The sequence below is a fragment of the Melampsora larici-populina genome, assembly GCF_000204055.1.
Source record: "Melampsora larici-populina 98AG31 unplaced genomic scaffold MELLAscaffold_4, whole genome shotgun sequence".
In the NCBI taxonomy this organism is placed as follows: domain Eukaryota; kingdom Fungi; phylum Basidiomycota; class Pucciniomycetes; order Pucciniales; family Melampsoraceae; genus Melampsora; species Melampsora laricis-populina.
Genome location: NW_006768768.1, coordinates 987,143 through 999,561, shown reverse-complemented (window position 1 = coordinate 999,561; position 12,419 = coordinate 987,143). Strand labels below are relative to the sequence as shown.

Genomic DNA, 12,419 nt, shown 5'->3' with positions numbered 1-12,419 from the left:
ACAACACATCCGAGGCCCTGTAAACTTGACTCCGCTAGCCAACTTGCCATGGAAACCACCGCTGGACAAGCACAGAAAATGGTGGAACCCATGTGTCCGCTCCCGAGCTTGGTATGACCAAAAGCCCAAGGAGCTACACTAATCAATGATAAAACAAAGCATAAACAATGAATACTATTATATATTCCTCACACCTTGCGTCTAGTATCAAAGACAAAACTGTAACACACCAATCCTTGTATCTTATAATTTACAGATATATATTTTTATCTTGGGTAAATACTACCTCAAAGACAAAAGCCATGAGAAATATTAACTCAAAATCTTATGCCTAAGTATCAAAGGCAACCAAAAAAATTCCAATAACAATCAAGCCCCAAGACTAAGTATTACAAAGATACATTCCACAAGCAACAAGCCTGAGCCAAATAAATTTGTACTTCATATTCTAGACTATAGGATACGCAAGTAGAAACTAACAAGAGAAGGGTCTGTTAGAATTCTTATGTGTGCTACTTAACCATGTCACAACTCATCTATGACATCATACTTAAATTTCATGTATTCACCACATTTCACATCTTTTGATTCATTCTTAACATGAACAGCTGATGGTTTGATTGATCCTCATCTCTTCAATCAAACCATCTTAGGTACAGACCAACTTCCTATAGAACTCAAGTCTATATTTGGTACTAACCATTGGCTGTTCAGATTGACCATTGCTTTACAGCAACAGGGTCTTGGCTAAAACGGAAGAACCCAACAAGGAATACCACCGGAATCCCTTTTGGGATTCTGTCAATAGTAAAAGAAATGAACATGACCAAGCCAAGAATAAGTGTTTCAAGACTGACTCAATTGGTCCCAGAACCACGAGTCAGCCAGTATCCCTCTGAGAGTATAAATAGTCACTCTTTGACAAAAAAAAACAAGGACTCACCTTCTTCACCACACAACTTTCTTAAATACAAGAAACCTGATTAAAACTTCAAAACCCAGCTTGACCTGAGAAATATCCTGGACAGTTCTGTTCCTAATAGTTTTGACCACCAAAGAAGTGTCCAACTCATCTATCACTAAACACACCCTGATCAACCTTGAAGAATCCCTATTTTCCCATTGTGTTCTCTCTTTCAGGGAACAGCAATTCTTCCTAGACCGAATTTGGAGCTACTATATTGTGATAAAACCCCTCCTACTCTACCTTCAACAGTGAGTAACCTACTTGGTCCATACCATTGGTTTTGCAGTGTAAAACTGACAAGATCCCTACAGTTTGACTCAGGCAACTCTAAAGCATCCCTTTAGAGAGCATCAAGGCCTGAAGCCCGACCAGCTTGACAACTGTTAACCAACTGTAGGCCTTGGAGACAGGTAGTAATCAGTAAATATTTCTCTAAAACCAGAATATCTAAGTTGATTATATAACCTACTTACCTTTTGTTACTATTGACAATTGACTAGTACAGTTAATTATCAAGTAACAGATCATAGTTAACCAGTACAGTCCTATTCAGGGCTAGAAAGTACATAAAGACTAGATCACTTACCTTCAGATAAGATTTCTTGTATGTTTGTAAGTTGTCCAAGATGATCTGTCAAAAAATGACCATGTAGAACTTCTGTCTCTAGAATCATGACATCATTCTCTGCAACTAGGTTATCATCATTCTCAGCTAAGTCACTGAGATCCTCATCATACACTGATGATTGGTAATCATTGTTGCAATCAATATTATTGATCTATTGCATGTATGTCCAGGACTCCACAGAACCTTACATTTAAGTTTTGTTCCTGATCCTCTCCTTTGAGTCTCCTTGAACTGGGATCACAACCTTCTTCTTCTCACCACTATGTTTCTTCTTAAAATAACTAGCAGTAGCCGGTTGATGCTCTCCCCGTCATGCCCATCTATTATTTGTACTAGCATATTGGCTAATGTTCTTTTGTTGATTAGTCAATATTCTTTCACAGATAATTCAATACTCAGACATGTCTTCCACATCTTTAGTGCTTATACTTATTGTATCCTGTACCTCTGTGGGTAATTTCATAAGGATATGCTCCTTCATATCTTCAATACTTCGTTTTGGATATAATGATTCAAGTTTTTGTTGCAGAGTTGTAAGAAATTGTAAGGTTTCTCCATCTCCATACAAAAACTTCATTTGGCGTAGTAATTGCAACTGTCTCTGTTGCCAAACTGGACCACCAAACTTATTGGGAATCAATTTCTTCCAGTGCTCCCAATTCTTACCACAATGTTGTCTATGTTCAGCTCAAAACCATATATATGCAACACCTTTCAGAATTGATGGTATGTTGGAAAACATTTCAGAGTCAGGCATTCCATACAAATCCTGCAATGTATCTAACTCATCAATAAAGTCAACCCAATCTTCATAAGGTCTTCCCAAAAACTTAGGATAGCTATCCAATTTTGAATGATTCCTGGGATTTGTCTGGGGAGCCGGTATTTCCACAATACTGGAAGATGATTTTTCATCCCTTAGACCCTCTAGAGGTACAGAATCATCTTTGGTCATCATCTTCCTCTCTTCCTATAGAGCAGATGTTTTCTCAAGCAGTCTTTTATTCTGATCTGCTTTTTGCTCCTCTTGTATTCTAGATATGTTGTTCAACATGTCTTCCAACTGTTGTTTCATGTCTCATAACTGTCCAGCCATGTCAACATGAATTTCTCAAATAAAATGTCTCTCCTCTTCACGTTTGAGAGTCATATTCTCCATAGCTTCACACATATTTTCTGTCTCCCGCATAAGCTCCTCAGGAGCTGTGCTTGTAATATTCATCAAGTTAGCGAAAGACATTTGGTCTCTCCCATGTTGATCTAATATTTGTTCAAATGCTTCTAGTTTACTATCAAGCATACTATTAGTATCCTTTACATCTTCCACAAACTCACATACAAGACTTGAGTCATCATGCAACACTTTTATCTCATTCCTGTTAGACAATTAATTTCTGTGTTTTACTGATCAAAACAAGTTTGAACAAGTCTCTCAACCTCTGCAATTTTGCTCACAATGTTATTGTTGTTATATGGTAATGACAGTGGTTTAAATTGCAGGCAAAATTTCTAACCCTAGAACCAAAATTCACTTGAAGAGGTTTTGCCGGAGTAATAGGTTTAGAAACAATAGAAGAAGGAAAAATGCCAGGACTTGGTGATGGTACAACAGATGTAGGTGCAATAGGTGGCAATGTGATAGCTTGAGTAGTTACTGGGGCTACAGGTTGAAGCACACAAATGCTCTTTACATTTTCTGTATCAACAACATTCCTTCCAGAACCACAACGTTCTCTGGTTCCACTGCTGCTGGGGCAAGCACCACCGTCCCCTTGCAATGTGGGTAAGACAAGTTGAGCTCCAAGTGACAATCCTAAAGGAAACCGTAGCATGTTACAAACATCAAGTCTTTAAACTGAATGCTACAGGTGCCCAAAGGCACAACGGCACCTGTATAGTTCCATAGAAATCTAGGATGAACGACGAGATAGACAGCCCGGTACAAGTCGGTACCGGGCCCAAACTTTCTCCCACAACTTCGAGGGAGGATGATTGGAAATCCTCCTTCGAAGTCAGGAATATTCCATCTTGTCATCATCCCCTCCCCAGACCATAACTAAGAGGTAAACAGAACACTTTCCCTCTTTTTGTTCAGAAAATTTTCTTTTATCTTAAAAGATGTCAAACCAAGACCCTCAAGAATACACAGATAAATTAGATGATGTAGAACTCAACAAAAGAAGCAATCTGAATCAAGAATCAAGCTCAAAAGGAAAAAAGAAGGGGATGGTAACAAGGGGAAGAAAAGGTGAAGTGAGAGAAGAAAACAACGGTCGTGATAATGGTGGAAGTAGTGGTATGGTAGAAGGTGGAGATGTTAATTTAGGTGGAGGTAATGGTGATATAAATTTAGGTAGTGGTATCAATAACAACGATTTAGGTGGAGGTATTCAAGGAAGCGGTGATGTTAGAAGCGGTGGTAGTGGAGAGAATGGTAAGATGGTGGTAGATGAAAAAAACCAAACCGGAGAAAGAAATCAGAATCAGAACAAAGAAGGAAATCAAGAACAAGGAATTCATCGACATGAAGCAAAGAAATGTTAATAAACGCACCGATTAACAAAGGTGAAAATGGTAGAGGACTGATGACAGGTTTAGGTTAGTGCTCAACGTGAATCAATAGATTGTTTCCCCAGATGATTCTCCGTCCTTCGTAAAACTCTGCACTTCATCTCCTTCATTCTTCTTCATTCTTCAATCGTCCTTCATTATCCCTTAACACACACCTCTTCAATCGCCCTTCATTATCCCCTAACACACACCCATCTTTAAAACCTCGTTCTCACACTCATTATCCCTTGTAAAAGTCTACAGAAATCAGAAATGGGAAATCAATAGATTAACCCTGATAGGAAATGGGAAATCATAAGATTAACCCTGATAAGAAATGGGAAATCAATAGATTAACCCTGTTAGTAAAAGAAACCCACATAATCAAAAACGGGAAATCAATAGATTAAACCTGTATGTGAAAGGAAATCATATGATTAACCTAAAGGGAAGATATACGATTAACCTAAAGGGAAGTCACATGATTGACCCAAATGATGGGAGGTTTTATGATTAACCCAGAAAGATTAACCTATTGATAGGAAGTCATCAAGTTATCATCAGATTAACCACATAACAAAGAAAGAAGGAAATTATAAATAATTAACCTGACCTTAAAAAAAAAAAAAAGCGCGAACTGTGAACAAAAGAAATTAAAAAAGGCTGAACTGAAATATGAATAACAGAAAGACCTAAAAAGATAAATATGGAAAATAAAGTAAAACGTTAACCGGTAAAGACACCTAGTAAAGTGTTACTTGGCCAAGAAGTCAGAAAAGACTCACTATCAGATCTTCTGAATACTACTCTCCTAAGCCCCCCTTTTTCTATGCCCAGATCCCATCTTCGAAGTCCCTTCTTAAAAAAAAAAAAAAAAAGAGAGTAAAAAGAACAAGTTACTTACATGTCCAAAAAATGTTACATAGGCCGCTCAGTAGAAAATATGAATGAACCTCCGATCATTGAACTAACTCATAAAAAGTGGTTACACAATCTACGCTTGTTAGCAAATCAAGGAGAAATTTCTAGATTTGACTTAATGCAACGCAAATATGAGAAATGGTGTCTGAAGAATAACACTCCAGTGCAAGAAGTCGACCTTTTTGATATGGATGTAGAAATTGTCACGACATCCTTAGAAGGAACAGAGAAATCTAAAGATACGACGAAAACCAAGAAAGACATCAATACAAATATGGAACTTGGTGAACAATTAGGAAATTATATGACAGGTTTATCTCCTTATTGGCATGAAATCATGATAAATAAAAATATCCACATGCCGGTGTCAATTTTCGACCCAAAATGGTTACTCCAAGATTCGAATTATGTACGACGGAAGGCAAAGACCACGACCTGTCAAGCAGATACGTCGGCCTACACAGGATCCCCTGTATTAAATGAATACCGTTTAACCTTTGCTGAATGGCTAGTCAGATTTAAATTGATGATTAGATACCAAGAGACTAAATATGATGTATTAGATAGTCAAAAACACTCACCAATAGCCCCTCGACTAAGAGCTCATCGCGATAATTGTTTGCAGATTCAAATTGATTGTTATGGAAAGTGGCCCACAGCGATGCGCTACGATATTGCTCATAGACGTAATATATGGGAAAATAGATTGAGTAATGGAGGGATGGCTGATGTAGGCACTTTAGACAAGAAGTTACTTGAACAAGCAGAGAGAGACGCAAAGCACTTTACTGATTATAATTACGTCGATAACCCATACACGTTCGGCGGACCTATGCAACATACCAGCCCAATTGATGGAAACGTTTACCCAGAAAACAGTTCTTGGGATACAGCAGGTGCCTTTGTAGATACACATGCAGATATGTTAACAGGTAAAAATTTACCGGTATGGAATAGTCACCCTGTAGCTGAAAGATCAAGTGGAGCAATAAGGAAACCTAAGGGTTATCATGCTCAAGGTCAAAACTTTGACCCAAACTATCACAAGAAACAACACTTTCATGCAAAGCAAAATAATAACTTCAGTATGAATACCCAACATTTTAGACATAATAGTAATAGTCACCCGTACCAAAACAATCAAATTTACCATAATAATCAAAGTCGAAACAGTCAGACCAATTTTCAAAGCGGAAGAGGTGGGTATCATGCGTATAATCAAGGCAGTGGAAGAGGTGGTTATCAAACATTTGGAAGCGAACGACCAGCAATCGGTCCGAATAGTTTCAACCGGTTGACGATTGAAGGAAATCAATCAAGAAATCAAAGTAAAAGTGCTGATCCTGTTGTACCGGTAGTGCCTGGAACTAAGTGAGTTATTAATACCAGAAGTGAACGGAGAATAAAATTTGTTATATTTGTTTTCATTAAATGCTTTGTTTCAGAATAAAAGATTAAAAGTTGTGGTGCAATCTGAAATGTTGTTGTGTCGTCTGGATGTTTCAATTTTCTCTTATTCTGAATGATGTTTCCCTGAGAGACCTGAATCCTGATTTGGAGATAGAAACAGAATTATAAACTGATGGTGATTTGTTGTCCTTGTCTACTCATGAAACGTTAAAAAAAAAAAAGGAGTAGCCACAAAGTTTTGCCCGAGTCGAGAGCTACACAGCGAGAAAATGTGATCCAAAATGCTCTCGTAAATGACGAAGATATTCAAATACAAAACGGAGACAAACAAAATAGGTACCAAGTAGATTCAAAAGACTCACTTGATAGATGGCCAGAAAACGTAAAATGTGAAATGGTGTTGGAGGAGTGGAGGTTGCTGTTAGAAGACTGTAAGCTGACAGATAAGTGGAAAAAGGTTTGGCTGGGATTAACGAAAGGCTTTGATCAGGGATTCCCTCAACACCTAATTGGAGACCTGAGATGGTTTACACCTGACAACCATAAGTCAGCCTTGTTAGTACAGGATAAGATAATGAAAAACTTGTACAAAGAAAGAAGATTGGGGCGGATTTTTGGACCTTTTACGCACGAGACTGTCTTCCAGAAATGGGGATTTTTCAGGTCAAATCCGATGGGGAGTGTGACTAATAATGACGGATCCCTGCGAATGATCAATGATCTTTTGTACCCAAAGACTCATATCAAGAAGCTAGAAAAACGGAAAGCAAGTGAAGGAAAAGACTTAAGAGAAGATGGTGAAGAAAGTGACAAAGAAGATGAAGATGAAGTGAGAAAAACTGATGGAGCGAAAGAAATCATAGAAAACTTACATTATGAAGTAGAAAATAACTTAATACCTTCAGTTAACTCGTTCGTAGATAAAAATGATTTCATTACAACATGGGATGATTTTAACACAGTAGCAGCTTACTTTGAAGAGAACATATCAATCGTAATATGGTTAGCTATAGTGGACTGGGAGAAAGCTTATCGACAAGGACTTACACATTCTTCTCAATGAAAATATCTTACCATAAAAGATTTCCAAGGTAATATCTGGATAGATACAAGAATTCCCTTTGGAGGAGTAGCAGGTTGTGGAACCTTCGGCTGGATGGCAGACGCATGGAAAGATATTATAATGTCAATATTGAAAGTGGAGAAGGTTTTTCGTTGGGTGGATGATAATATGTTTGTGAAACGGGAAGGGGACTGACTCAACATGCAGGATGTATTACAAGTCACCAAAGCCCTTGGAGTACAGTCAAACAATGAGAAATTCCAACACTGGGCCCTAGAACAGAAATACTTGGGATTCATCTGGAATGGGAAGGAGAAGTCAGTTAGATTACCAGAAGAAAAAATGAAGGAAAGGTTAGAAAAGATAGATGATTTATTAAAAGTAGGAAAGAAGTGTAGTAAAAAGGAGGTAGAGAAGATAGTGGGTCAACTAAGTCATATGACTTACATACTACCAAATATGAAGTGCTATTTGTGGAGTTTATATAAATTCGACAAGTCCTGGTATAATCCTCAAGCATTGAGGGAAGTCCCGAACGAGGCAAAAACCGAGTTGATGGAATGGAAAGATCCATTGGTAACTTTTGATAGGTTGCAATTCAAACCTGATATCCCACAGAAAGAGATCGACTGGGTCGGAGACGCTAGTACCGGCTTTGGCCTTGGGATACTGATCGGGAGTCGCTGGGCTCAATTTAAATTACTTGAAGGATGGAAATCAAGGGAGGTTTCACATAAAAATGATAAACGTGACATAGCCTGGCTAGAGACAGTCGCTGTTTGACTAGGTTTGCTAATCGTCGAAAAACTGTCACCAACGAAATCAAACTGTTTCATCGTCTACACTGATAACACAACAACTGAAGCGACAATCAGGAATCGGAATTTGAGAAATAAACTTGTCAACAAAGAGTGGAAGAGGATTCAAAAAGAACTTACAAGGCTTGACTGCAATATCGTTGCTAAGAGAGTTTTGTCCGGAGAAAATAACGCAGACGACCTCTCTAGAGGGATTTGGAAGGAAGGGGAGTGGAAGTCCGAAGTCTTGATCAACATCCCGGAAGATCTACAATCGATTCTAAAAAGAGATCAGGACTAAAATGATCCTAAATGAAAATAAAATAAAGTACTTCTTGAAAGATGTGAACGGGTAAGTGGAAAAAAAAAAAAAGTAAAGAACAACACTGACATCAGATTCCATTCTCATACCCTATTACACTTCACTTGTCTTCTGTTTTATCGATCCCGTCCAAATTGATTGATAAGGTCCAAATCGATGTTAAAGATTGTTTGACTGGAGGAACAATAAGATTAAGATTAGATTGTTAAGCGGAAGTTGGACTCAAGCAACACTCGAGAACTATAGTACGGCAATGGCAAAGTTGGAAAGATTTGCTGAGTCTAACAACATACCACGTAACGAGCTACTACCTTTAAATCAAAAGACACTCTGGGAGTTTATTTTATGGGCAGGAAGACAAGGCAAGGTGAATTTAGAAGATGAAGAAGTAGTAAAAATACTCAATGAAGAGCATAAGATTACAGCAAAAACACTTACAAAGTATATCACAGGCATTAGGTCCTGGCACTTATTCCACGGCCTCCCCTACCCGACTGAGAACGATAAAACAATTAAATTATTATTAAAGGCATCCAGTATTGCTGATGCAGAGATGAAGAATGTACCAAAGAAAAAGAACCCGGTTCAGCTGAGGCACCTGGCAGAATTGGCTAAGGAATTATCAAAAGGAAACCAAAAGGAAAGGATGGCTCTAACAGTAGCCTTAATAGCATTCTGGGGAATGGCAAGATTAGGTGAATTAGTATCAGACAATAAGAATAAGAGACTAATTTCATTTAAAGACATCATATCGCATAATCAAACTTACTTAAAAGTTGCTCTATACAATACAAAAACTGTGAAGCCCGGGGAAGTGCAATGGCTACATCTAGACCGTATACCGTCACTTTTATGTCCTTACGCAGCCCTGAATAGAACAATAAGAGAATCAACACTGCCTTCGATTCACTTACCACTGTTTTCGTATTACGAGAATAAGAAATTGATTACACTTTTGAAATCTTCCGCAATTGCTATTTATAAGAAGGTTTGGGCAAAATATGATGACAATCACCAATTATCCGGACATTCCTTCAGAGTAGGAGGTGCAACGTTCAAGTGGAACGATCGTCAGCCCTTAGACGATGTGATAAAATACGGAAGATGGGAATCAAAAGCTTACGAAGTTTATCTAAGGAAATATAACGATGAAGATATCAGAGATGCGGTGTATATTTGGAACTTGATGAAAACAGATAAAGAGGAGGAAACCACCCAGTAGAGTATCCTCGGTTGCGAGACTGACTAAATGAGGTATATGGAAAGAGCTGAAATTATAAGTGGAAATATAAGTAGTTGAACACATGTGTAAAAATATATAGATTGTGAGAATGGTATGTTGAAAGATTATGAGACATGAGAGATTGAGAACCATTAAGGCAGTGAGATCGTCTGTTGAATAGAGAACTATCCCGCGAGGAACAAACTCTCAGAACTCACCGAGCAGGCTCTCCGCAGGCCCCGGACGTCAAGTCCCAAGAACTGGTAGCAGAGAGCCTACACAGTCAGGCGACCCGAGGCCTACGGCCCCCCCCCACACACGCGCTGTGACTTGTTTGATCTAAGTATGATTCAAGTTACATAGCATATCATCTAATGACCTTGTGGGCTTTTTTGTGCAGTAGAGATTAGATTAAATTAGAAATTAAATACAACAATAAGTTAATGAAAAAGTAAATAATACTTATCAAATGAAATAAGAGGAACAAGAAAATCCTAATAACCCTAACAAAAAGTGAATGGATTTCAATGGAATGCTACAGGTGCCCAAAGGCACGACGGCACCTGTATAGTTCCATAGAAATCTAGGATGAACGACGAGATAGACAGCCCGGTACAAGTCGGTACCGGGCCCAAACTTTCTCCCACGACTTCGAGGGAGGATGATTGGAAATCCTCCTTCGAAGTCAGGAATATTCCATCTCGTCATCATCCCCTCCCCAGACCATAACAAAGAGGTAAACAGAACACTTTCCCTCTTTTTGTTCAGAAAATTTTCTTTTACCTCCCACCCACCCCGGCACCCTACCACGCAGAGAGCCTACACGGTCAGGCGACCCGAGGCCTACCGGCCCCCCCCACACACGCGCTGTGACTTGTTTGATCTAAGTATGATTCAAGTTACATAGCATATCATCTAATGACCTTGTGGGCTTTTTCGTGCAGTAGAGATTAGATTAAATTAGAAATTAAATAAAACAGTAAGTTAATGAAAAAGTAAATAATACTTATGAAATGAAATAAGAGGAAAAAGAAAATCCTAATAACCCTAACAAAAAGTGAATGGATTTCAATGGAAGGGTGTTGTGATAATTGGTTTCACCCTACACCAAATTGCAAATTTACTGCTGAGTTTAGAAAATTAAGAAAACATAGAAAATTATACACAAGGTGGAAGGGGTCAGAAAAATATGGAAGAATAAGGGATGCATCACCCTATGTGTGCCCATCATTTTGCATGTTTTTTCATATTTTTACGGCAGCAGTGTATATCAGGTCACACTACACCAGATCACAAATTTACCACTGAGTTTATAAAATTCAGAAAATATAGAAAATTATACACAAGGTGGAAGGGGTCAGAAAAATATGGAAAAAATAAGGGATGCATCCCCCATGTGTGCCCATTATTTTGCATATTTTTTCTGATTTTTACAGCAGCAGTGTATATCAGGTCAGAAACTCAGTTTATGTCCAAAACTGCCAGTCATTGAGGCATTAACCTTGTGAGACCAATGAAATTGTCAATTTTGCATCAAAATCTGCAATGTCTCCACATTGTGAATGCTACATGTTTATTCTACACTGCCAAAATAGATGCCTCAGGTTGAGAAATCCAAGGCATCATTGGAGGCAAATCCTTGGACAGACCTTGTCCGAGGTATTCTTTTGCCCATGAGAATTACCTTGGATCAAAACCTTGGGAAGCTTCTGTCCAAGGTTTGGCATCCAAGGATATCTCAGATTAAAAAATCCAAGGTAAATATGTTGGCAGTGCTACCACATACACATTGTAATGAGTGGTGTGTGTCTAAAAACACATAAGGCACAGCAATCACGGTCCCCATCAGCAAATCTAGAAAAGCTTATAAATCGTTGCTGTAATGGTTTTAGCATCCAAATGAAAACTGTAGACCCACTATGTGGCTTTCATAATTTGCAACTGCCAAATTGATTGGAGTAAAATTTTTGTATTTGTGAGTGCTCAAAAGTTTCTGCCCAAGCCTTGGTAGTTTTGGACAAAATCTGAGTTTCTGACCAAATATTACCCAAATCATTTTTCTTTGGGAGATCTTCAAAACTGCAGGTAAAAATATGGAAAAATGTGGAAAATGATGGGACATCACAGGCAATTACACTACAAGAAACATAACATTTTCTGGGCAGAAAATTAAATTATTTGTATACAAAAATCTGGAAAGGTCAGAAACAGAGCAAAAAATATGAAAAAATATGCATTCTGTTCCTTGGTTTGAGATCTCCAATCTGCATATTTTTCCGTATTTTTGGGGTTCATATTGGTGAGTGTACTAACAATAAACCCTCATAATCACCAGATTACCACCTGTAACAGATGCTGGAATTTGGCTGATCAGTGCTGAGAGAAAATTTTGATTACTACAAAACCCCATAACTTTGTCAATTCTGGCTCAAAACACTCGATTTTGAGTGCATTGGAAAGCTGGTATTTGCCTGAAGATAGTTCATAAATGAACCAAATACGTGGCGGGCCTGCAAAAAAAGATATCCCCAATGAAATC

At 38.2% G+C, this 12,419-nt stretch overlaps 2 protein-coding genes across 2 annotated transcripts; both read left to right on the top strand.

The window, feature by feature from the left end:
* Window positions 1-3,713: 3,713 nt before the first annotated feature.
* MELLADRAFT_59883 (uncharacterized protein) lies at window positions 3,714-4,139 on the top strand (the record flags this gene model as incomplete). Its single annotated transcript, XM_007405753.1, has 1 exon — window positions 3,714-4,139. The coding sequence occupies one exon, from the start codon at window positions 3,714-3,716 to the stop codon at window positions 4,137-4,139; it is 426 nt and encodes a 141-aa protein (XP_007405815.1).
* A 1,588-nt stretch (window positions 4,140-5,727) lies between these two features.
* MELLADRAFT_92308 (uncharacterized protein) lies at window positions 5,728-6,441 on the top strand (the record flags this gene model as incomplete). The annotated part of the gene is made up of 1 exon (XM_007405754.1): window positions 5,728-6,441. The coding sequence occupies one exon, from the start codon at window positions 5,728-5,730 to the stop codon at window positions 6,439-6,441; it is 714 nt and encodes a 237-aa protein (XP_007405816.1).
* Between the last annotated feature and the right edge of the window lie 5,978 nt (window positions 6,442-12,419).